The following is a 26,307-nucleotide window of genomic DNA, read 5'->3' on the forward strand; positions in this document are numbered from 1 at the left end:
TTCTCCTCACGAGCCCCTTATTTGCTCTTTTAAAGACTGGGTCACACACTGCCAGTGCCTCTTCCCAGGACAGTCAGGAGGAAATTATCCCATGAGTTAGAAATGACATGTCTTTGCTTACCTAGAATATGAATCAGAGAGTAGGTTTCAGTGGTCTGTTGTTTGTTGACACGTGAAGGAGATGCCCAGCACCTGAGGTCGTGCTGCTCTTGGTAGCTCCTCCAGCCTGGGGAGAAGGCAAACTGGGAAAATCCATCACTGAATGAAGAGATTGGGAAGGTTGTGAACTGTTGCAGCAGTTTTTTGTTAGCTATTTGCAAAGGAATGCACTTTCAAGTCTACATAAAATCTTCATTGAAGAATTTGCACGGGTATTAGCGTAAATATGCGGGTGATTTACATAGACGCTTTTTCTCAAAGTGGTTTTATTTCTCATTTACTATGATAGTCTCTGTAGTGATGTCATTGTTCTTCTGTGGTCTTCCACATAAAGCACGTTTTTTGTTTTTTGTTTGTTTGTTTGTTTGTTTTAATAAACACACCCAGATTCCAGGGGTGAAAGGGCAGCAGTTCTTTTGGTGAGTAAGTGTGATTTATATGGGGCGGGGGAAATAGGCCTCTTGCTCCATTTATTCAAGTTTTGGGATGGCTTATAAATCAACGCATGGCTCAGTGGAACTATTCACGCCGTTTGGGAGGCAGAGTAGGCACGTGGGACGTATCCAGAGTGACGGGCAAAAAAGAAAGGTAACTGATATTTAGAGAAAAGAACAGAGGCACTGGAAGTCCAGAGTAGGACTAACTGTGTGCTTTTAGGCAACTCACGTATTCCTAGTCATCAGTTTCTTCTTTAATAAAATAAGGGCATTAAATCAGGCAATCTCTAAAATCCCTTGTAGCGCTAAAATTTGCTATTTTGACAGACTCCTTGGTCTAATTATATGAGAAATATTAAGCACCATGTAGCACATTAATTAATACCCTGGTGCCTGGCTGGTCCGCGTCAGGTCCCTTTGAAGGGTGCTTGCTGATTAATTGAAGCTTCTCTTTAGAGGCACTCCTCTCCTTGCTCATTTATCTCAGTTCAGTGGGCGCACAAGGTGTAACTTAAATGTTTATGGAAGACAACCGTTAATACACCACGTGGGTGCTGAGGACAGGTGTAATAGCTGGCTCTGTATACGCTTGCATCATTAGGAAAAGAGCCTAGTGTGATAACTGCATTTGATTTGTTATCTTCTGCTCTAAATCAGGGTCGCCTCCATTCTACTGAACAGGAGCTTGTCTAGTTGAATTTTGACAAAGCCATTTCTTTGGAAATGAGAGGAGAGATCATGAAAATAGGGCACTTGGGGACTGGATGAACCCATTTCAAACGTATAGATAGTGTCAAATTTCTGCTCTATGATTTTGGGGGCTATTTTCGGTAAAATGCATTCGGTGTGAGTTATATGCTGAGTAGTACTTGCTGCTTACGTATGTGTGAGCCACAGTGTGGTCACATACTGGTGGACAGGTCCCTTTTGCTTATACCAGTTATGTGTGTGTGCAAACAGAAATGTGCAGGTGGACACACATCCTTGAGGCCCTCTGGAACGTATGAGACACATTTAATCTCTTCTTTAACTCTGGGGTGTGAAGTTGGGATTCATGTTCTAACAATGTCGTGATGCTAAGACGAATTTCGTAGTATATCTTGGGTGGTCATCTCTTCACATTATGAAAGTGACTCCTTTGCCTCATGATGAGAGAATATTTATTTTGTCTTAATTAATTTACCAAGGGCTGTGCTGCTTGATGAGGACCTAAGTCGAGGTGGAGCTGGCTTTGGTTAACAAGGCAGACCTATAGGTCTAGAAGGGAAAGTAGAATCTTCTCACCCTTATTTGGTAGCCTGCCCTCCTCCCACGCTTTAAATGGAAGCTGCATCGCTAAACTTGTAGTGTTGTCCATTTCAGCGAGGAGGTGCTTTTGAGAGCTTTTGACCAACGCTGAGAAGAAGTAGGCCACTCTCAGTGAGGCTGCCTGACATGAGGACAAATGGAGGTGTCCCTGCTGTGTATTGAAGTTATAAATCAAGTCAACAAATAATTAAATAAAATAGAGTCTGTCCTCTTCCCTTGACAGATATACTTTTGTAACTACATGGTAAGTCAGGCTCACATTTAGAGTTTTTGAATCCCTGCAAGTTCTGCGCTGGGAAATACTAGCACAGGGAGAGCCAGCCCCTCTGGTCCTTAGCCTGTGGCCTCTTCCCCTCCTCTGTCCACCTTCGGCTCCATCTGATATCTCAAGGGTCTTGTATACATGCACATGACTGCCTCAACCCACATGGCCAAGCTGTGTCCAAGCCTGTGCAAACAGTCCCCCATGGCTAACCCTCAGACCTGGATGGACGTACACTGACAGCACGATTTGCCTTCAGAAAATGCATCCAGGGGAGAGCCCTGCGCGAGCTCTGGAAACAGACTTGGGGTTCTTTGGGCAGAGAATTCCAGGACTCCAGTGTCTAGAATATGGTCTTACAGGAGACTGTGGGTTCCAGTGGAATGCCATCTTGGCTCTGGGGACCCCTGGTCCTTTGGAGAGAGATGTTCCATAGGATGGCCCACTAGGCCATCTAGAACAGGAGACCTCCGTGGCAGGTCCCTTTGAGTCTAAGGGAGGTATTGCTGTCTTGTCGAAGCATGTTAGCAAATTTCATTCTGTTCCGTTTTCTTCATCTGCTCAATCATTTCCTCACGTCCAACCTCCTATTTAATAGCCCAGTCACATTCCACTGGGCTCAGGACTCTACCATGGAAACCAAAGTTAGTGGAGTTATTGATGGATGGAAATCAGAGCCAGATCTTTTAGGGTAATTGATTTTTAGTTATTGGTCAATAAAAAGGTACCTAAAGCTAAAGAACCCTTTGTCAGAACAGTTAATTATACATTCTGAACCAGCTCTTCTACAAGCATTTAAATGCCAATATTGATGCAAAGGCAACGTAAGCCTCACTTTACCATTTCGCATAAAATTTCCCTTTAGATTTTTCTCAGAAAATTTGAAGGAAAGGCAGCAAGCTCTCCTGCATCATCGTGTTGGTCTTCTACCCTCATGTGGACATAACTTCACTGCAGTTTCTTCTCTGCTATTTTCTCTGGTCCTTAGGCTTAAGTCTTGCAGAAGAGATGGAGGGAGTGTTGTGCTGGTGTCAGCCCACTGGCAGGGGCTGTGCCCTGGGATGTGTGTGTGTGTGTTCTCTTTGGTATCTGCATAGACCTGGCTCTTGCTGGTCAAGTATTGACTGCTTCCCTCTCTCCTTTGCCTGCAGCTCGAGAGGAGAATGTGGCCACTTTCCGAGGCTCAGAGTACCTGTGCTACGACCTGTCCCAGAACCCGATCCAGAGCAGCAGTGATGAAATCACCCTCTCCTTTAAGACCTGGCAGCGGAACGGGCTCATCCTGCACACGGGCAAGTCGGCTGACTATGTCAACCTGGCTCTGAAGGATGGTGCGGTCTCGCTGGTCATTAACCTGGGGTCCGGGGCCTTTGAGGCCATTGTGGAGCCCGTCAATGGAAAATTCAACGACAACGCCTGGCATGATGTCAAAGTGACACGCAATCTCCGGCAGGTAATGGCTGAGGGGAGAGAGTGCCCGGAGGCTCCTCTTAGGTGGCTGGGGAGGAAGTTTGTGAAGCAGGTGACAGGTGACAGGTGACGTGGAGAGGGCTAGAAACACCGTCTGGGTTTGGATTTGTCAAAGTCTAACTTTCTCCCAAGCCTTTGCAATTTCACAAGGAAAATTATTAAAATGTGTTTCTCCTCTTAGTTCAGTTCTCCATTTGTGCTTGTTATTTAAGAAGAAATACAGTTGTATAGATAATAAAAGTTATAAGTACTTTCATTCCTTTTATTCTGCTTTCCTTTTTATCATTGTCTTAATTATGTTTGAATCTTGTTGTATTACTGTTAAATTCAATTAGAGACAGCATTTTGTTTCAGCAGTTTGGTAGATTTTTCTCATTCTTTGAATATATGTTTTTCTTTTTAATTAAGTTAGCCATTGCCACGATGCTATAATTTTAATTACATCCAGAAAAAATCTTTCTTTTTCTCTTCTTTTTAATTTACTGAACCTTCCCCTACTTTTATTCTTTCGGTTGTTGTGTTAACCTCTAGCCTTGGAGTGAATTAGCTGGAATCTTTCTGAATTCCTCTGTTTCTCTGTTCCTTGGTGCGGTGGTCCTACTTTATTGCCCCGGTCTCTACCTCCGAGACTCTTCAGTTGACTGGGAGGCCTGGAAAGTGGAAGGACCCACATAAAAAAGTCAACTTTGGAGCAGCCTTTCCTGGTTCTGTCCGTGCTTGAGAACTGCCATCGCTTGCCGATTCTAAGCAGGCAACTCCGTCAGGTGACAGAAAGCCTTAGCCAAGTGAAGTTGTTTTCCATTTCATAGCTAACAAGAATAACAACAACAGCAACAACAATAATAATAATACGTCACCGGCCCACATCAGTGAAAAATTAAAAACATTTCCTATAAAAGTCAGGTCTTTGCTGAGACTGCCTTTTCCTGGTTCTGTTTTCGCTTAGTTTTTCTACCTGTGAATTTGTCACTAAACCCAGTTGGGCAGCATTCATCCTTTATTAATCAGAAAATGTGGTGCAGATTTCCAGAAGGCGCTTATCAGGTTTTTTTCTGCACCATGATTGATTTAATGCCTTTTAATGTGAACATGAAAGCATAAGAACTGACAGGTGTTTGCATATGTTTTCTCTTTGATAAAAATGTAACTCCTTAATAATGCTAAATAAATGGAGAAGATTTCCGCACATTGGAAACACATGATATTAGAAACACCCATTTCCACATTTACGCATGTCAAGGAAGCCACCTGGTTGGAGATTCTGTTCTATCTGTGGTGAAGTTGCAATAATGCAAGACTTAGAGTCCCCAATCATCTTTTTTTTTTTTAAAGAATTTTCTTATAATTTATTATTAGTTAACATTGAGATATAAAATTAGATTTAAACAGTATTGCTTAAACAATAGATAGATTTCTCAAATTAACATTTTACAAAAGTCTTACATTTATTTTTTCTTGTAAAACGCCCAGTCATCTCAATACACATAGATGGAACATTTTTGAATCGCTGTTCTATGTTTTTCTTCCAAGGCCAAAGAATCTTACTGTTGATGTTTTCTTTCATCATCCCCCCCCCCCACAACTTACAGGAGAGACCTTCTCTGCTGCCAAGAGAGCCCAAATCAAATTTCTACTTGCTAACATATAAGGGCTTGAAATGTTTGAGTTGCAGAGACTAGACCAAAGTAAAATATGACCTTTTGCTGGTTTTAACTGACAGGTACACAGTAACACCCTTTAGGCATTACTTGGTGGAGGGGGTGGGATTTTCATGTACTTGGGATCAGAGTCAGGTTGTGGTTCTCACCAGCCAGTCTGTGTCTCTTAACTCTCTCCCACCCCACACACTTCTTTGCCATTCTAGAATGATTCCAAATAGCCCAAGAAAGGCTCAGTTTCATTTCTACACAAAACAACTTTTCTAAAATAAAATTGGGTCCTAATTCAGTCCTTCAAACTAAAATGGGGACAAACCAAAGTGTAATTCAAATATTGGTTGTGCTGCTTTAGGCCGAGCGAGCAGAGGAGAGCAACGCTGGAGGGTTTCTCTTCCCAGTTCTAAGACCCAGTGCCCCTCTGTGTCCTTGGACAAGCCATTTAACCTTTTTTTTCTTTTTTCCCCACCACTGTTTCCATTTGTGGGACGGTGATTACAATCCTCCCCAGCCAAGGGTGGTGGCTAAATATGCAAAGCACCTTATGTTCCAGAAGGATTATGAGCTCATCCATGGTCTGGGTGCTAGTCTCGCTGTGACATGCACATGATTCACAGGCCGAGCGTTCTGTTTTGCCGGGGAGGTGACTGCTTCTGCCTGTCCCCAGTGACGCAGCTGAGTAGAGCTCTCAAGACAAGGCTACTGGGGCTTGAGGGTGTTGGGGGCATTTCGTGGCAGATGGAATATGAATCCCATGGGGAAAGTGCACCTAAAATTGGACCTCGTTGAAATTCTGACAAAATTTTGCATCCAAATGCAATTTATGGAAAGAGGGAAATCTCAGAAAAGCAGAGTTGATTTTGCAAATACAGTCCTTTCAGCACTGAGTCATCTAAGATTATTTTTTCCCTTTAAAAATACATTTATAACATCTTTTTGAGTTCCCTAGGATCCATTTGAAGGGGTGGGAAGCCCTTGTCTATTTCAACTAAACTGTCAGTCACTTCATAAGTATTTGATAGCAAGCTGATGGCAATCTTATCTACTTTTTTGGTAAGGTTGAATGGCTTCTGTGGTAAAAATTCATCTGAGGAAAGCTTAATTGGGGTTTCCTGGAGTATTCATTACCAAGTGGAGCAGAACTTTCTCTCTTTCTTCTTTCTTGGTCATCGACTCACGGTTCTGCTTTTTGAGCCAAGTCAAGGCCAAGACCAGGTGCTTTATTAGGGGGTTCTGGTTAAAGGAGGGAATTTGGATTATCTGTTCGAAACTATAACTAGGATTAGCAGCCAAGGTAGTGAGGCTTTTCTGTGGAGCTTTGGGGTTTTCTTGGGTTTTGTGTTTGGTCGGTGACCTTGCCTGAGTCCAAGGTCGTGGCCATCATGGGAATTGCTTTACCTCTTTATGCAACTTCAGTCAAGCCACAGATAGAAAATCAGGATTACCAGTCTTCCAGCCTCCCAGCTCAGGATGTGTTGGCAATTTAGCATTTGAAAACTGCGAAGGAGAGACTAGTTTTAGGGCTTCTCCCATCATGTTTAACTTGCCAGTCCTCTCTGCTGTCCATACAAGAAATTGCTTAAAAGCGTGAAAAGCATTCCTAGAGAGGATTGTGGGGAGAATGATGCCAATAGGAGGCATCCTGGCAGAGTAAACAAGATAATAATGTTATTGGGTAATAAAGAAGCCTCCAACTCTTTGTGACGCAGTCCAACAGCACAGATATTCTAACCTGAGAAAAAAGAAGAGAAGAGAAAGTTCCCCTCCTGCTGCACAAATCCTCACCAAATCAAGGGGGTCATGGATCTTTAAATTTATGGAAACCCAGAGTAAGCTACATAATGTAGCCTTCCCATGATTAAATGTGACCTATAAACGTTTTAAGTTCTTTGCATTCTAGGAGAAAGTCATGATCGTCCATGCAGGTTAGTCAGAGTCAGATGTGAAAACAACAAAAAACAAAAAAACCCAGTGTACTGGTATTTCAGTTCTGTTTATCTACATGTGGAATGACCAACCTTGGGGTCTTTTTTTCAGGACAGGTGGATGGTATATGGAGGGTGGGAAGGGAGAGGGGGCAGTGCTCATTCAGAAGAGCTGTTGGAAAGTAAGTATGCTGCTGATTCTAACTGGGATGAGGTCTGGTCTGAGTGGAGGTCTGGTTTGAAAGGAGTGGGGAGTTACCATGACAAGGTGGACTGCAGCTTCTTGCCTGGCTGTGCCCTGATGCCAAGGTTTTCCATAGAGTCCTGGTCTCATTGTCTTCCCCCACTCTCTTTTTCTGTGTCGGGTACCTTTTTTTTGAAAAACTAACACAAGATCATTCATGCAATGTGTCATTTTACTAACCGACTAATGTACTAACACCCTAACGACTCATCTTTGTTTTTAGTTTTTTTTAATTAACAATCGTTCTGTTCACAATTTTTAATTTCCTTTCTTCCCCCTTTTCCGCAAAGCACTCAGGCATCGGACACGCTATGGTAAACAAACTACATTGTCTGGTAGATATCATTCTTATTGTCTCTTTTTTTGGGTTTGCCGTGTGTTGCCCCCCTTTTCCTCCCCAAACCCCTCTTTTATCCTCTTTAGACTTGTTTCTTCTTTTAAAAATTTTTGTTGAATTCAATAGAAGCCTTTCTTTTTCTTTTAAAAAAAAATGGAAGGGGATGCACCTGTCCTGACAATATTTTGATGAATTTGGTTGGGATGGTTTCCTTTTCTCCACTTTATAATTTTTTTTGCAAACTTTTTTAGAGAAATGTTCTCTGTTTACAGCTAAATTTGTATTTTTTGTTTTCTTATTTTGCAACTTCCAAATTACAGACTAGGGACAATAGCGATGTCTAGCAAGGACTTTCTTCCCTCCGTGTCTTCCTCCTTTCTTTTCCCCCCTCCCCCTTCCTGAATCCCTTTTTTTTTTTTTTTTTTTTTCTTTTCTTTTATTTCTTTCCCTTTTGTGTGGCCACAGCCACCACCGGTGATCTGGGGAGGAAAGTACTCTACTCCCTATGTTCTTCCTTTCCTTTCTTTCACCTTCCTCCCCACCTTGGCCAAAGGGAGCCCGCCAGTTGTGTTCCCCGTACAAACTCTGCATGGCATGTTCCTGTCTCGTGGATTTCCCCATTGGCATCAGAACCTGTTCCCTCATTTTCCTCCTCATTACTAACAACCTGCCAGTCATCAACCCAACTCCACTTCCTTCTTTCTCTCTCTCTCTTTTTTTTGTGTCCACTCTTCTTCATTCTCCTCTCATCCTTCATATATTTTGGGGTTGGATTTGGACTTTTTCTTTTCTTTTTTGTTAGGGAGGTGGCAGGCAGGGGAATGACGACCCTTTAGTTTTGAGTGTGTTTTTTTCCACTTCCATCTTGTTTTTCAGTTGGTTTACTGCATGTAAGTGTGGAGTGGATTTTGATTCTTTTTTTTTTCTCCTCTGCCTTGTCCCACTTCCCTCCCTTTTATTCTTCTGCCTTCTCTCTTGGCTCGGGATAATTTGCGCATGGGTGTGTCAGCATACGATGTGTGCACGCTTTGAGGCCCTGTCTTTTCTCTCTGCCCTGTGCTCCTTTTATGGGTGTAGGGTGTACAGGTGCTGTTTCTCCCCCATGGGCGTTATTATTATTTTGGCTCTCATGCCTCATCCTCCCTTTCTTTTTGTTAGCGTTGCCTTTTTGGTTTGGGTCATTTCTTCTTTTGGTGGTGGCAGTGAAGGGAGGGCGGGGGTGAGTGTCCTGGGAGTCCATGGGATGCATCATCCATGACTCACCAAAATCAAGACCCTTCTTCCCGCCCCCCCTGAATGCATGTTTGTCAGCGTGGTGTGAGCCCAAAAAGAAACAAAGAAAAAAGTAAAGAAAAAGAAAAGAAAAAAGAAAAAAACCCATCATCAACCCAAGACCAACCCCTGAACAAATCCCATTGTCAGATGTCTCCTTTGCTGTTTTTCACTACCATCATAAATAACAATCATTCAAAAATAAACGGTCATTTAACCAATGAACTGAGACAAGGGATGCCGTCTGAGGAGAGTTCCATTTTCTAGCCTGACTGAGTGACGCGTGCGCGGGGTAGAGCAAGTTGCTCAGCTTGGCAGCTCCAACAAACTCCCAGGAGTCTGCGGGAGAAGCTGGAGGCTGGGGCCACAGGGGAGGCAGACCAGAAAATGGAACTTGGCTGCACATACCAAAATTCAAACCAAATTAGAAAGCATACCTCGCCCAAATCTCAATGAAAGTGATGCCACAGGTAGGGGAAGCCCCTGGATTTTGATAGGACTGTAAGGTCATTGTTGGGATTTTTTTTTTGTCCCTGTGTCCCTCCACCAGGTGACAATCTCTGTGGATGGCATCCTGACCACGACGGGCTACACTCAAGAGGACTACACCATGCTGGGCTCGGATGACTTCTTCTACGTGGGAGGAAGCCCAAGTACCGCTGACTTGCCAGGCTCACCCGTCAGCAACAACTTCATGGGCTGCCTTAAAGAGGTAAAGTTCACCCGTGCCATTCAGTGCACTGACTGTCTACGAACAAATGAAATTCCCAGGTCAGTGACTGGATCTGTCCTCTGATCTATTTTGTGAGGCCGTAGGTTGTAGTGGGAAAGACTTTGGACTCAGAAGTAGGGCCCTAGGCCGTGGTCCCAGCTTAAGCTGGCTGCACGACCTTGGGTTCACCCCTGAAGTGCTCTGTGATTCTGTTTCCTCATCTAACTAATGGGGAACCTGATCCCACAGTAGCTGTGCTTTGTAAGTTAAATGAAATAACTCAGATGAAAGGACTGTGAAGTCCCAAGGAACTAGATGTCTATAAAGTTTGATTTTGCGCTTTTGGCAAGTAGGGATGCCTTAGCTAAAAGTGGCTCAGTGTGTGGTTGTCTCTTGTCTAAAACATAACATATGTGTTATATTACCTTTGCCAAGCTTGGTGTTCCCAAGAGGCTCATTATCTGAGATGAAGGAGAATTCTCAGAATGTAACACTAAGGCCCAGAAGACTGTTTTTTCCTCCCCACCCCCCCCGCCCCTTCCCTGAAAGCTAGCAGCTGTGAGAAAGCAGTGGGGCTTTGCCATTACTCATTTATTACTATTGTAGCTGATACACTGAGACCTCTGTCTGAGAGCAAAGGAGCTTCAGTCAAGTGTAAGTTCAATCTCTAAGGTCAATTGTTGAGGCAAAAAGAATCAGACTTGATTTGCTAGTGTTCTTTCAGCATGCAGTGTCATCAGAGGAGTACACTGCACTTTTTTGTTTAATCTAAGCTAAGCTTGATTGCCTAAGAGACCTATACCATTTCCCTGGGGAAATTCCTTGCGAAGCTAACAGTGTTCTTTCTTGTAGATAAAGATCCCTTGTGACATGTTATAAGCCTTGTCTCAGGGCACATGTTTTATTCTTATTATGGTTATTTGAAATTTGTTGAACATCAGTTACATGTGTGATGGCATCACACGGGCGTTCATCCACGCCACTCAGCTGTGAGCCGCTTCTAGACAGGCTGAGTCTGTGATACCTGGCATGGAGCAGGTATATAATAAGTATTTTCTGAGTGGATACACTTCTCAGATAATCATGGGGTACCTTTATTTTGTGCTGTAACTAAACTTAATGGCTCTTTGCAAGCCATGCTCTCCATTCTTGAAGACTTGATCATCTGGGGAGAGAGATGAGGTCAGAAAGCCAACAGTTACAGCTCAGGACCTTGTGTTTTCAGTGCAACAGACGAAATGCTCTAATTGAGTAGAGGAAGGAGATACATTTTAGGTGGGAGTCAGTTTTGGAGAAGAATTGGTACTTGAGCTGCGTCTTGCTGCAATAAACCATGTGTGAATTGAGAGGAAGGGGTCGGAAGGAGGGACACGACAAAGGAGGGAAAAATCCAATTACAGCTTTGTATTGTTCTTGGTCTAAAGGACAAATGACGGAGGAGAACTCATAGAGCATTTCTCTCTCCCTGCCGGGTGTTCCCCAGGCTTCTGCTGGCCACAGGGACTCCACAGGTCGTTCCTGACGGAGTGCAGTAGGCACAGCACACGTCTTCCCTGGGACTTACTCCCATTGGGATAGAATAAAGGTATAAACTACGCAGTGTCTAATGAACCCTGAAAGACTCTTAAACACTGTTAAATCACACACCATTGGAATTGCACTCTCATCAGAAATAGACAGGAGCATTGTGTTACCATGTACGTGGCTCAGGAATGAATGAGGCATTGATTGCTGTGGAGGGCTCATCCATTTTTGTAGGGAAACAGCCCTGAGCATGGAGTTTCTCTTGGACAGGATCTAGGGGTGTCCTCTAGGACTAATCTTCCCCTGCCCACAATTATGTTGAACCATCTCTGAATTACGTATTTTGAGACAAAGGAGCAATTTCTCAACCACAGATCTATCCATCAGGAAGGATGCCTGAATGTTTTGAAACAAGCCTCATAAAAACATGCAGCTGTCTCTGATGAAACAAAATACACACACACACACACACACACACACGCGCGCGCGCACGTGCGCACACACACACACAGTCCAGATAGAGAGCAGACAGCTTCAAAGTCTGTGAAAAGTGGCAGTTAAAAAATTAAAAACAGATCTGAAACCCAGTGACAATAACAGAAATAACAGTAGTAGTAATAAAAATATATGCATATTAGCTAGTCGCTAAGCAGCATTTAAATCCAGATTAAGCTAAAAGAAAGAAAGTCCAAAACACTGGGGGAAATGGTAGACAAAATGAGAACTTTATTACCTGTTGCCCCTCCTCTCCTTTACACATATAATACAGTCTTTCTAAGGGACTTGGGAGGCTTTCTTACTTGTCTGAGTGTTTTAAACAGACAACTTTGAGATGAATGAAATCCCAGCATATTCTTTCTTTCCATTTAATCATTACAGTTCATTTTTCTGTGTGCAGGTCTGGGAAGTTCTTCTCTTGTTCTTGTCGTTTCCCTTTGACAATTCAGTAAACAGCAAAAGCTTCCAGCTGTGCTGGGACTTTGCTCCTTGAGAAATCCCACTTACCCGCTTTAATTATTTCCCCTTAGAACAGTCTGCATTATTTTACAAAGCCTTCTTCCCTTCCCAACTCCTTCTTCCCTTTTCTGTCTTCTGTGGCTGTTTGTGGCTGTAAGTTGCCTTAAACTGAGCTGGGCACTTTTATGTGTCATTGTTTTAAATGGGGACGTGGTAAAGACACCATGCGGTTTCTGTTCCAGAACACTGATACTTTGTGTGTGGCACAAGGTAGTTTTCATCATTGAAACTACAGTTACTTCACACCTGAAAGTTAAGTTCTGGCTCCACTCTTGAGTCAGTGACCATGGGTTTCACTTGTGTGCACGGCTCCTAATGTGATTCCACTGTAGAAGCCACAATGAGTGTCCATGTTACCATCCAATTATTGACGTACTCTGCACACCCTGGTTATCGATGCAAGATTTGTGTCCACTTACACATCCCAAAGTCTGCACCTTGTTCCTCTTCACATTTTTGTGTTTTAACGTGTCTGTCTTACTGTTCTTGTCGTGTCCCCAGCTCCTAGGGTGGTTCTTAGCACCTAGAGGGCTCTCAGTAAATATTTGCCTAATGAAATCACTTATTTGTAAGTTTAGAAAATAGCTTTTGGATAAATGCTCTTAGGCGCTCTTGGCCATGTGACTTTCCTGGGATCACTGAAGAACATCTTGATATGACAGTAGTTGAATCTTTCAGGAACCCCCAGCTATCTGATATGACAGAAATATTACATGAAAAGGCTCAGTGAGACTGAAAGAAATGGGTTGGAATCTCCTGTGGGAAAAATGGGATTGAAAAGGCTTTGAGGAGGCATCATAGTATAGTGAAAAGTATACTGGTTTTAAAATCAGAAAACCTGGCTGGGAACACCAACTTTATTACTGGCTGTATGGTCTGGAATAAGCCGCTGATTGTATTTGAGTCTCAGTTTCCTAACGCGTAACATGGAGATGATAAGACCTCTGTTGTGTTCTACTTAAGAACAAATGAAATAATAAACATAATAGTGAAACCACACATAAATATAAAAATGGTGTTTTGCTATAATAATTACGATCAAGAATTATGTAATGCATCTTCTAAAACGGTTTGTGACTATTAATGTAAGCAGAAGCGAATATACATTAGCACATGGGTATCTCTGTTTTTCCCATATTAGCAAATCACTATCTGGGGGGGGGGGAAACAACTTTATTCTGAGGTTTGTCTCATCTTCACTGAAATAGAGATAACCCATCCCACCCACCCACAGTCATTACCTACTTTGTTGCCTTTAAATATTTGCTTGACAACCGTCAATCTCCCTTCTATTAAAATGTGAGCTCCCTGAGGACAGAGGCCACACCTGCTCACAGGTGTTTCCTCAGCACCTAGAAGAGTCCCTGGCATAAAATAATGCACTCAAGAAGCATGTCTGAAATGAATGAATGAATGAGCGAGCTAACCTCAAGGAGCTCCACAGTCTGGTGGAATTTAGATCCACAGGTATATGCTGATCACCTACAGTATGCCAAGGACTGTGCTAAGATGCAGAGACGAATCAGACACAGTTCTCGCCCTAAGGACCTCACAGTTAGTGGGGAAGATAGACATACAAACATAATTTCAAGGAAAAGCAGTTAATGCCCCAAAGAGGCATTCACAGGTTCAGTGGGGCTACTGAGAAGGACTTAAAATATGGTGGGGTTCAGGAGGGCTCTGTGGATGAGGTGATGCTCACGTTGAGGCTTGAAGACAAGCAGAAATGAACAGGGAAGCAGAGGTGCTCTGGGACGATGGGCAGCATGGGCAGAGGCACAGAGACAGGGCACATCATGGCATCTGTGCGGGAACTTTACAAACAGCTTGCTGGTGTCAGGGCACAAGTATAAGATCAGGAGTTTTGAAAACGTATCTGCAAAGTTAGGTAGGGGCTGGGTCATAGAGAGCTTTATTTCACACTCTACCTGTGGACTTTAGGTAATGGGGAGCCACTGAAGGATCTTAAGTGGTAGAATAACATAGTCAGATTGGCAACTTGTCCCTCAGGCTTTAAATCCCTTGAGAACTGAAGCTGGTCCATCTACTGCTTCTACTTGATTTAGATTCTCCTGGGAAGTTGAAGAGCAGCGTCAGGAAGGCTGGTCCGTTGGCTTTAGTGTTGGGCTTGAAGAGTGCCTCTCTGAATCTCATCACTGTTGGATGAAGTACAGTGTAGTAGAAGAAAGTCAAATCAGCACTGAGTTGCGTCGGTAGTGTCTCTGTCACCAGGACCAGGGAGCTGACTCAAGCCCATCGAAATACCCTCCTGTGTCTTGGGGTCTTCAGTGTCGTTTGATTTGGTTCTTTCTGCACCGTGCTCCTTTCCCCTCAGCCTGTTCCTTCTCTGCTGGTGTGTTGGCTCTTTATTTGGCTCTCCATTACCCGCGGAGAAGTCCCGTGCTGCTGACACTTCTGAGGCCTGCTGGGCTATCTCACCTTTCTTTTCTCATGGCATCTCTTAGTGGGGAGGAAGGAAAGTGGGAAAAATGGGGAGGGTGGAGAACATATTTAAAGCAAAAAGGATTGGGTAGAACATTGTTGTGCACATTATATCCCACATCCCTTTGTGATTATTAGCCATTTAAAACCGAATGGGATTTTGCAGCCAGAGATAGTCTCTGAACAGATGATTAATGGTTTAATCTGTAATAACTTTACATTTTATAGAACCCTGATAGGAGTCCACATCTGGTGAGCCAAGCTATTTAAGGCTGTGTTAATTCTGTTAATTGCTATACGTTTATTTGAATTGCTGGCACCTGCGGGCTTTGGGATAATGTGTTTTTTGTTGCTTTATTTTTTAAATGTACTTACTTTATTTTATCCTGTCTCACTGTCTTTTGCTGCTGTCTCTTGTGTGATCACAATTTCTCTTCTGGTTTTTCTTTTGCACTGTTTTATTTTTCACTCATTATACATTTTTCCCCCCTCTGTTCTCATTTTCCCTAACTCTGTGCTTCTCATAGTCTTTTTTTGGTATTCTTCCTGATTTTTCAGGGGGTGATAAATTGTTCTGTCCATAACCAGGTAGATTTAGGTCATGTATTGAGCCTAAAAATTCCTTTTTTTCCCTAGTACCGAGAATACTATGTGGTCCCAGAGTGAACAAAGGTCCAGTGAGGGTTTTAGAGTCAGCATGGAAGATGAGAAGAGGATTGACTTTAGAAGCACAAGTTCAAGGTTTAAGTCTTGCCTAGACTTATTCATTACCAGCTTAAAGGTTCTTAGCAAGCCACTTGAATGCTCTTAGCCTCAGTTTTTTTTTCACAAGATAATAATGCTTACTTCAGGCATTTTTATGATGGGAGCAAATGGGATTTAAAAAATGAGGTGTTTTGAACTGTAAAGCACTGTGGAAATTCTCCTGTTACTGTTTATGTTACTAAACGAGACCAGATTGATCAGATGTGTCCAAGGAACCACTTAATGCTGTTTGGTCTTTCTTCAACTAAAAAACTTCAGAAGTTAGGAGAGTCCAGTGTAGCTTAATAAAAAAGGGCAACTGAAATAGAACTTGTCTACCAGATCCAATTCTGGTACTAATTAGAAAACCATACAAGCTCTTTGGACACCCATGTCTTGATCTGTGAAATGAGGATAGTTTTCATGGCCAAACCAAATGCACATTATTGCGAATAACTTCTAATGTAGAAAGAGACAAGTTGGATAGCAAGGCAGAATTTATTTTCCTGCTCTGAGGAGGATATGCAGAAAAGCATGTGGGCTTGGAGGGATGAATGCCTTGACAGAATGGAAGGACCAATACAAAAAGGAGTCCAAGAGCGACAAGATTCCAACAAGGCAGAAAGAATTATAGACCTGGATCAGAAGCTGGGAAATGGAAGAAGGCAGCAGATGAAGGGAAGAAAGAGAAATTATGTCTAAGCAGCTGCCAATGGGTTGACCATAGAAGTTGCCATTTTTATGGGTTAAGAAAAGGTCAGATATTGGCAATGTCATGTGATTCAGTTTAAGAATGAAATTTTTGTAAAGTGGATAAATTAGATCTTCTTGAAAAGAGACTACCTTCTGGATTACAAGGAGCTGAAAGGGGCAGGGGAGAGGATGACATTGTGTGTCACAGAGGAAGAGGAAATAAAACCTGAGCTACTGGGGATGTGTGGTGAGTGCGGTTCATTTCGCAGAGGGGGAAGGCTGTAGCCCAGGACGGCTACAGGAAAGCAGTGTGTACCTGAGGAAGAGTATCCAGAGGGCTGAAGCCTCCAGGGCGGTTAGGGTTGCAGTGCCATGACAAACAGAAAGAGCTTCTTTAGCTGATGACGGAAGAAGATATTAAAGAGTGGTTTGCTACTTTTATTTGATGGGCTATTGATGGAGAAGTAAGATATGGTCATCATTTTTTAGAGACCTGGTATTCATCTTCCCTTCTTTTGATTAATGTTTCTTGATTTTTGTTCTCCTTCATTCTCAGTCTAGTGATTTAGGGGCACTGATTCCATTCCTGACGCCCTTGGTGAGCATGTGAGCTCTAAGTCAATCGGGAACGTCCGTTCCTCTGCCTGGGCACCTAACCCAGTTTGGATCAATGACGTTCAGGCTCAGGACTTTATTTATATCTTGTAGGGAGGTACTTCTCCTTCCTTTGAGCTACAACTTGAGATGGTATAAAACGGAGCTTCTGGCCACCATTTTGCCGCAATATTGGGACCAAAACTGAAGCCAGAAGGAGAAAAGCAGAGCTGTCAGATGGAGAGAAACTAAGTCCTGGTGACATTTTAAGGCCCTGAATCAAATGTTCCTCAGACTAGGCTACCTCTTGCTTTCCAGCCCCATCTGAATACATTCTTTCTTTTGTTTGAACCAGCATGAGCTACATTTTCTGTCATTTGCAACAGAACCCTAAGTGATGTGAAAGAATTCCTCGCTCCCATTTTACCCGTCTTCTCTGACAGGAAAATAGGTCTTTGGCCAGGAAAAGATAGACACACTTAGGAAATTTAATATCAGAGCCTGTTAGAGAACTCTGCATTAATTCAGATTTCTTGATGTAGCTGAATGATACAGAGAGAATTTGAAAAAAGATTTTTGAAATCCAGTTGGTGACTTTTGAGAAATCATAGAGAATGGAGGAGGTTCCTAATGACTAAAGATGGAAAAAATATAGATAGTGCAAGCTGTGGACCTTCAAGCTTCACTGGCGTCTGGGAAGGATTTTGGATTGCATTATTAACAAGAGCTATGTATGCGCCCACAGAAGAGAAAAGAGAACCACAGTCATTTACTAAAAACAAGCCATCTCACAGCAACTAAACTCACATATCCACTCAATATTGTTACTAAGCTTAAAGCTCAGAAAAGTACGGTGCACTAGCTGGCGTAGCTCAATATCAGCAAGGTATTTGGTGACACACTCTGTGATGTCCTCATCAACAAGATGGGGAAAAAGGGACTTGATGTAAAAGCTGTTCAGTAAAGGAGTAACTATTGAAACGTACCACTGGGTCCTGATAAATGGGCCTGTTTGACATGGAAGTTTCAAGTGGATGTCACAATGCTTCGTCTTACTCAGCAGTTATATTTAGGGAGTTTAGGGAAGGGAAGAGCACATGCTCATCAGCTCTGTGAGTGACAGGGAGCTGAGGATGCTAGAAATCATGAGTCTCCATGTTTTTAGGCTGAATTAATAGAGATATGAAAACAAAAGAGGTGGCAATCCTATGGTATACTTTGTTGGCTAAGAGAGCAGGCTCTGGAGCTAGAGTTCTTGGCTGCAAAGCTCACTTATATTCCCACTAGCTGTGGAGCGCTGGGAAAGCTATGTAACCCTCTCTGCACCTCACTTTGCTTATGTATTAAATGGGGAGAATAATTATACCTACTTTATAGGGTTGTTGTATTAACTGAGGTAATAAATGTAAAACCCTTAGGACAGTGCTTGGTGTATAGAAAATGCTTGGTATGTTGTACTGATCAACACCACCATCACCACCACTATGTGATAATGTGGTTACTGGATGATAAGCACTTAGAAGTTTAGCTGACTAATTGACACATTAGAGCATGTTTAGAGTTGAGCTATGAAAAGAATTAACAGCGCTCAGAAGTCTGACAAAAAAACAATTGAGTGATGGATCCAGGAAGGTTTAACCCGAGGGAAAGATTCCTGAGCCCACGGGTTGAGAGCTGTCTTCATATGTGAAGGACTGTCTTATGGAAATAGATTTAAACATCCTCAAGAAGAAGATCTAGGGCAAATGAGTGGAAGCTGCGTACTAAGTACAAGGAAGATATTTCTTTTTTTTTTTAATAGACTTTATTTTTTTAGAGCATTTTCAGGTTTACAGCAGAACTGAGCAGAAAATACAGAGTTCCCACATAGCCCTCCCCACCCACACATATATAGTCCCCTACCCTCAACATCCCTCATCAGTGTGGCATATTTGGTACAATTGATGAACCAACATGGACACATTATTGTCAACCAAAGTCCATGGTTTACATTAGGATTTACTCTTGATGTACATTCTATGAGTTTTGACAAATGCATAATGACATGTAGCTGCCACTATAGTATCATAGAGAATAATTTCATTGCACTAAAAATCCCTTGTGCTCCATCTATTCATTCCTCCCTCCCTCCCTAACCCCAAACCCCTGGAAACCACGATCTTTTTATTGTTTCTGTAGCTGTGCCTTTTCCAGAATGTCATTTGGTTGGAATCGTACAGTTTATAGCCTTTTCAGACTGGCTTCTTTCATTTAGTAATACGTCTTTTAAGTTTCTTCTATGTCTTTCATGGCTTGATAGATTTTTTTTTTACTGCACATATATTTTTTAATTTACGTATTTGTACTGCTCATTGTTTGTAAGAACATTTAGAGCTTTAGCTTTTTGAACTTACATAGTTATCAAAGGAATAAAACCACAAAATAAGAATTAACTCAAAAAGATACATATACCCTGCTATTAACAGCAACATTATTTATAATTGCTAAAATACGGAAGCATCCTAAGTGCACATCAATAGTTGAATAGATAATAGACATGCAGTATATATATATATATAATGGAATACAACTCACCCATAGAAAAGAAGGATATTTTGCCATTTGCGGCCCCTCATTCACTTATTTTTTTCACTTCGAAAACCAGAATTTTATAACTGGCAGAGACATTTCCATTACATCAAAACAACAAAATACCTAGAAATAAACTTAACCAAGGAGAGGTTACCTATAGTCTAAAAACTGAAATGACACAAAGAAATGGAAAGATTTCTTGTGCTCTTAGATTGAAAGAATCAACACTATCAAAATGGCCACACTACCCAAAGCAATCCACAGATCCAACCCAAGCCGCATCAAAATACTTGCAACATTCCTCACAGAACTGGAACAAACAATTCCAAAATTTATAAGAAACCACAAAAGACCCCGAACAGCCAAAGCAGTCTTTTGTAGGTCTCTTTCTCTTTTTTTTTTTCTCTTTCTTCTTTTTTTCTCTTTTCTTATGGTTTGATGACTGGAGAAGGTCCTTTAACATTTGTTGTAAAGCTGGCTTGGTGGTGCTGAAGTATTTTAGCTTTTGTTTATCTGTGAAGCTTTTGATTTCTCCATCAAGTCTGAACGAGAGTCTTGCTGGATAGAGTGTTCTTGGTTGTAAGTTTCCCCCTTTCATCACTTTAAATATATTGTGTCACTCCCTTCTGGCCTGTAGAGTTTCTGCTGAAAAATCAGCTGATAACCTTGTGGGAGTTCCCTTGTATGTTGTTCATTGCTTTTTCTCTGGCTAACTTTAATATTTTCTCCTTATCCTTAATTGTTGTCAATTTCATGACTATGTGCCTTGGTATGTTCCTGTTTGGGCTGATTCTGTGTGGTACTCTCTACGCTTCCAGGACTTGGGTGACTGTTTCTTTCCCCAAGTTGGGGAAGTTTTCAGTTATTATCTCTCCAGAAATTTTCTCAGGTCCTTTCTCTCTCTCTTCTCGTTTTGGGACCCCTGTAATGTGAATATTAGAGCGCTTCATGTTGTCCCAGAGATCTCTTAAGCTATCCTCACTCCTTTTTATTCTTCTTTCTGTTCTGAAGTAGTGATTTCCACCAAGCTGTCTTCTAGCTCGCTGATCTATTCTTCTTCCTCGTTTAGTCTGTTCTAGGTTCCTTCTGGTGTGTTTATTGTTCATTTCAGTGATTTTATTCTTCAACTCTGTTGGGATATTCATTATATTTTCCAACTCTTTGCTAAAAGCTTCACTCTGTGCCTCTGTACTCCTCTTGAGTTCTCTGAACATCTTGGCCATCATTACTTTAAACTACTTCTCAGATAAACCACCTGTGTCCTCGTCACTTGTTTCTTCTTCTGGGGTTTTACCTTGTGCCTTGGCCTGGGTCGTACTCCTTTGCCGCCTCATATCTGTCTTTCTATGTGTTGGGATTATTGTTTTCTTATTTCTAGTATCTGCCTCTGATGGATGAGGCTGGACTAGGGGCTTGTGCAGGTTTCCTGGCAGGAGGAGCTGGTGCCTGCCCACTGCTGGGTGGAGCTTGGTCCTGGACCTGTGGTGGGTAGGGCTGTGTCTAGAGGCCTTTGTGGCTTAGGGAATCTGATGAAGGGTGTGGCTGTGTCCCCACCCTGTACGTTGTTTGGCCTGAAGCTTCCCTACAGGCTGTTGGGTGGGGCTAGGTCTTGGTGCTATGATCCAATCAAGATGTCAGCCTCCAGGAAAGCTCATGTAGATAAACACTCCCAGAATGTCCACCACCAGCTTTTATGTCCCCTAAGTGAGCTGCAGCCATCCCCCATGTCCCCAGGAGACCCTCCAAATCCAGCAGGCAGGTCTGGTCCAGGTTCCTATGAAATCACTGCCTCTGCCCTTGGACCGGGTGCACATGAGTTTCTGTGTACCCTTCTAAAGCAAATGGAGCGTCCGTATCCCCCAGTCCCATGAGGCTCCCAGAGCCAAGGCCCCCTGGCCTTCAAAACCAGATGTCCTGGGGTCTCCTTCTCTTCCCAATACTAGGACCTGAATTGGGGAGCCTCACGAGCACACCCCTCCTACCGTCCTGCTGTGGTTCCCTCTTTATGTTTCCAGTTGCAGAAGATCTTTTTTGCTAGGTTCCAGACTTTTTTCGATGGTTGTTTAGCATTCAGTTGTGGTTTCATTGTAGTTGCAAGGAGAGGCGAACTCCTGGTCCTACCACTGCACCATCTTGACCCTCACAAGGAAGATATTTCAATGAGAGCCGTCTGAGGCTGCCTTCAGTCTGGGCAACCACTTTGTGGAGGTTGTAGAGGAGATTATAGCATCAAATGAGTAGGTGATTTTCTAGTTTCCTTCTAAACATAAAACCCTATAGCTCTATAGTGAATGAGCCTTCTGGAAAGCAAGACTGAGACTGATTAATTAGACCAGGTTCATTGTGCTGAAGAGTTCCCTGATGAATCTCCAAGTCAGTTGATCATACATGTCCCATCGAGACTCATAGGGTTGCCCTTGTGGTAGGATTTGAGGTTCCCAGCCACTGCCATCACTTATTAGTCATTTATAATTATTTTTCTTTCCTCAGATCTTCACTGGCATCATCTCCCAAACCATTATAACCACAGCAATTATAATCATAATACCAACAATAAAGGATAACAGTTACTGAGTGCTTAAAGATGTGAATGCATGTGAAGTATGTGTCTTTGTGGCTAAGTGCCTTATATATATTCCCTAATTTAATTCTCCCAACAGACTTATGAGGTAAACTCTGTTATCATTACTAATTTGAATTTAAAGATAGTGAAAGTCTTGCCCAGGTCACACAGCAGGCGTTGGAGTTCAGATGTAAGTACTGCCACCATCTTGGCTCCTGCTGCTTCGCTACCAAATCAATCAAAGGACTTGGTGGAGAAGAAAAGGATAAAGCTTTTCAGGAAAAGGTCGGTAATTCTGTGGTGAAACCCACTCTAGGGAATGGTCTCTCACTCCCATTTAGAGGCTTCACTTCGTTTAATCAAGCAAAAATGTGCTGCTGGGAGACTGGCTACAATTCCCTATTGCTTTCACCTTGCCACTGATTGTTCTGAGGGGGAGGCAGTTTTTGCTTGATTTCCCACTCTGACTGGGCAAATTGATATTGCTCAACCTGTTAATGGAGGAATGATTTTCATTATGGGACCTGAGTGGGAAGTAGCTCCTCCGGTATAAATGCCAAGCAGTGAAATACCTTTGTCTTGAGATGGGCAGCACATCTTTACTTTTGTTCCAGCCCAGTATTTTCTGTGAAGTTGGAGCTGTTTGCCTTCGATGCCCTCAGAAATCCAGGAAGAGGAACAGCTACCTTTTAGGCTTATTATGAATTTTCAGTCCAATTCTGGGAGTCTCTTATTTAGCTTTGCCATTTTTTTTTCTCTTCAAGATAAATCCAGTGGAACTCATTGCTTTCTAAAAGTGTCACTTATTTACAGCGAATGTAATCTACCACAACATTCCCACTGAGACAAAATCTCTTGTGTCTTCAAATGCCTCAAAGGAGACAGAAAAAGTAGTCCTTGTACACATATACCTACAGGGATAAAGTAATCATTGAGCTAATTAATTAGCAAATGTTTTTAAAAATTGCTTTGCAAATGCAAAACGACTCTAACACTAGTGTTATGTGCTTTTGTAACCTTGTGTTCCATCCTCCATGTGGACAGTGTGCCACGACTAGTTTCTGCATAAGTTTCAAGAGAGGTAGTAGGACCAGTTTTTCACTTCACAAATCATTGAAGATGTAGCATAGGGTAGCCACCTTGCACACCAATTATCAGCCGATAAAATTCTGCTCCTCCCTTCTCCGCTAGCTTCTCCCTCACCAGCCAGTATCCACAGATGGTCTATCCCATACTTCACGGAGAAAATAGAAATGCGTTAGCTTATACTTGCTAAACTTCTCTCCTTCCACTTTTAGATTTACCTTCAAAGGTAGTTACTGCTACCTTCTTTCCTCCTGCCTCATAGGGTGAGCTCTCCTTCTACTCTCTGGGTGTAACTGCTATTCTTTTTAGCCTCTTTTGAGATTTAGCGCCTTTAAGGAGTCCCTCCCTTTTCAGTTTGGAATATCTCCTCTTCATCTGTTTTCTATTCCCTCAGCTAGAGACAAACTCAAAATCATTTTCTTGATCCTGTCTCCTGCTGAATTTGCACCTTAGCTCATTCCTTACTTTCAATGAAAAGCTTCTTGGAGAGTTGTAGGTATCTCCCATCTTCTCTTTCTCAAGGTTACTCCACACCCTTAACAGTTACAAGCCACACCCCGAAGCACCATACCTACCGTCTGCACTTGAGTAGAATTGTTTCCTGGTTTTGCCTCATTTAAGTTAGGAGCACTTTATTGTATGCGCTCACGGCTGGCTCTCAATTCTTAACTCCTTTGCATCGTAAGCACTATTGTAGTTCTTACCACATTGTATTTTAATGATCTGTGTTCATAGGTTTCCCCAACAGTATGAGCTTCTGGAAGGCAGGGACTAGAATTTTTATAGACTGAGTACTCCCTTTAAACATAGGTCCTGACACATGAATATATAGAAAATATTCTTCAAAAATTAATAAATATTTGTGAACATCAGTAATAGACTTATTGCTTTGAATTTCCGACTTCTGCTTATATCCATTTTTTCAGTAGCATATCGTTCATTCACTTATTCATGAGAGAAGTATTCATGGGGTCACTACTCTCTTATCACATCTCTTAAGTGTTGGGGAATGTGGTGAACGAGACCATGTATAAGTTCCCTGAGCTTATAGAATTCATGTTATGTTTTAGAGGAGACTAATAGTAAATGTGTAAACACCTAATTAAGATACTTTAAAGTAATGATACATGGCATGAAGGAAATAAAAGAGAAAAATGGAATAGTGAGTGGCATGGAGGCTGGGTCTCCATTATTAGACTGAGTAGTCAAGGGGAGGGCCCTCTGAGGAGGTGATAATTAAACTGGGACCTAAAATGTAAGAAAAAGCCAGCCACACAAAGATCTGGGAGAGGCTATTTCAGTCAAAGGAAGCTGAAAGGGCAAAAGGATCCCAGACAAGGGAAAGTTTGGCCAGTTCAAGAAATGACAAGGGTGGAGATGTAGAAAACAAACTGGAGGTTACCAGAGGGGAGTGGGAAGGAGGAAGGGCAAGTTGGGGGTCTGGGATTAAGGGATACAAATGACTGCATATAAAATAAGTAAGCAGCATGGAAATATTGTACAGCACAGGGAGACTTACAGCTTTTATCTTGTAATAACTTTCGATGGAGGGGAGATTTGTAAAAAATATTGAATCACTAAGCTGTACACCTGAAACTAACACGATATTGTCAATCAGCTGTACTTCAATAAAAAAAGAGAAATGTCAGGGATACCATTTTGTCTATGGCTCAGTGAGAGAGGTGGCGAGAGGAACAAAATGTTTGTGATTAGACATCCGGCTTTTCTTAAAAAAGTCTAAGCTAGGTATCAAGCTTACCTCCACCTCAGGGTCTTCATTTGTGGTTTGTATACTGTCTAGGCTGACTTTCCCTCTCCCTTTATTCCAGAGGACAAAATGTCCCTCCAGATTTCTGAGCTCACTCGTCTAGCCTATCCTTATGTGAAACCCTTCCCTTGACCTGCACCTTTTTAAACTCAGGAAGAGAAAGAATGCTTCTTTCTCAGAGAGGGTAGGAAAAGAGGCGAAACACAGCATGGCTTTGAGGTTTAAGAAAGGAATGATGAGAAAACTCCCGTAGGATGACCCATATGCTCTCTAGAACAAGAGGAGGCACGGTGTGTCAAGTGTAGAAGATTGGAGGCCTGGTTATGTGTAATCTAGCAGGTTTAGAGCAGCTGACGCTACTGTTATTACCCATTCACTCAAGTGGGAAACCTCAGGGTGAGCTTTGACCTTTCCTTCCCACGCCCCTTCTTCCTCTTTGTCCTCGTTTCACCAGCCTGAAGTCCCACTGACAGTCCCCTTGTTGTGCTTCCCACTCATTTCTTCCCTTTCTGGACCATCTGCTCCCTGCTCCCTCTGCCCTGTACCCCACCTGTTGTGGTGGCATCACGGTGAGTCTTCCCACTCTGTTCTCTCTGCCCGTCTCTATATTCTGCTGTCTGCCCCACCTTCCTTTCTGTGTTGTTCTTCCGTAGCATCCAGTGCCCACCAGGAGCGTGTGTTCTTCAGCCTCCCCCTCATGGCCTTCTGTAGTCTGGCTCCAACTTTGTCACCACTTCCTCATCCTTCTTCTCTATATTTAACCAGAATGGCTATTTCATCTTATCCTAAATATACGTTTTGAGTTCTTGCTTCTAAAACTTCGTTATTTGGGTCTCCCAGCCAAGATGTCACCCTTTCTCTCTGCTCTCTGACTCTTACACATTCTTGTAGGACTCACCTCATCACCTCATGGCTACATGCTTGACCGATCACTGTGGGTCTCTCTCACTTCTGAATTCCAAGCATGTGTATATGGTATGATGTGTGGGAGGTCAGACTTTGGAGGCAGGCTTCCGGATTTAAATTTTTGTTCAGCACGTACTATCTACGTGCCCTTGAACAAGTTAGTGAGCTTCACTGCAGCTCAGTTTTTTCGTCCATAAAATGGGGTTTTTTAATAGTACCTACCTCATAGAGTTTTTAATGAGGATCAAATGAGATGATGCAGTACCAGCACATGGTAAGTGCTCTGTAAATATTAGCTGTTACTGCCATTTATTTGGTCCTTAAAATGCCCTGCATTTGTTAGTTTTTCTAGCAGGCATATAATCCCTTTGAGGCAGAGAGGTTTTTGTAGTTTCAGCAATGTTGTAGATACTATAGGTTTATTAATTAGAGTAGAAAGTAATTTATATCCCTCGAATGAATTTCTTGATTTGACTGTAAAGAAGTTGATGTTTCTCCATACTGTAGTTTGACCCCAACTGAAATGATTCCATCTGTAAAATCAAAATAATAATTTTTCTTTATAGACAGTAAAAAAAAAAAACCAACAAGCTAATTCATGGATAGATGAAAGTGATG

The 26,307-nt window shown here is 42.3% G+C and overlaps 1 protein-coding gene across 1 annotated transcript in view; it reads left to right on the top strand.

Moving 5' to 3' along the window:
* Positions 1 to 26,307, top strand: part of NRXN3 (neurexin 3) — a 1,622,198-nt gene that overhangs the window by 575,122 nt on the left and 1,020,769 nt on the right. Inside the window, exons 7-8 of the mRNA XM_032482446.1 lie at positions 3,318 to 3,619; positions 9,620 to 9,781. Coding sequence (XP_032338337.1) covers positions 3,318 to 3,619; positions 9,620 to 9,781 — 464 coding nt within the window. The remainder of the gene's footprint in view (positions 1 to 3,317; positions 3,620 to 9,619; positions 9,782 to 26,307) is intronic.

This window comes from Camelus ferus, chromosome 6 (genome assembly GCF_009834535.1).
Source record: "Camelus ferus isolate YT-003-E chromosome 6, BCGSAC_Cfer_1.0, whole genome shotgun sequence".
Classification (NCBI taxonomy): domain Eukaryota; kingdom Metazoa; phylum Chordata; class Mammalia; order Artiodactyla; family Camelidae; genus Camelus; species Camelus ferus.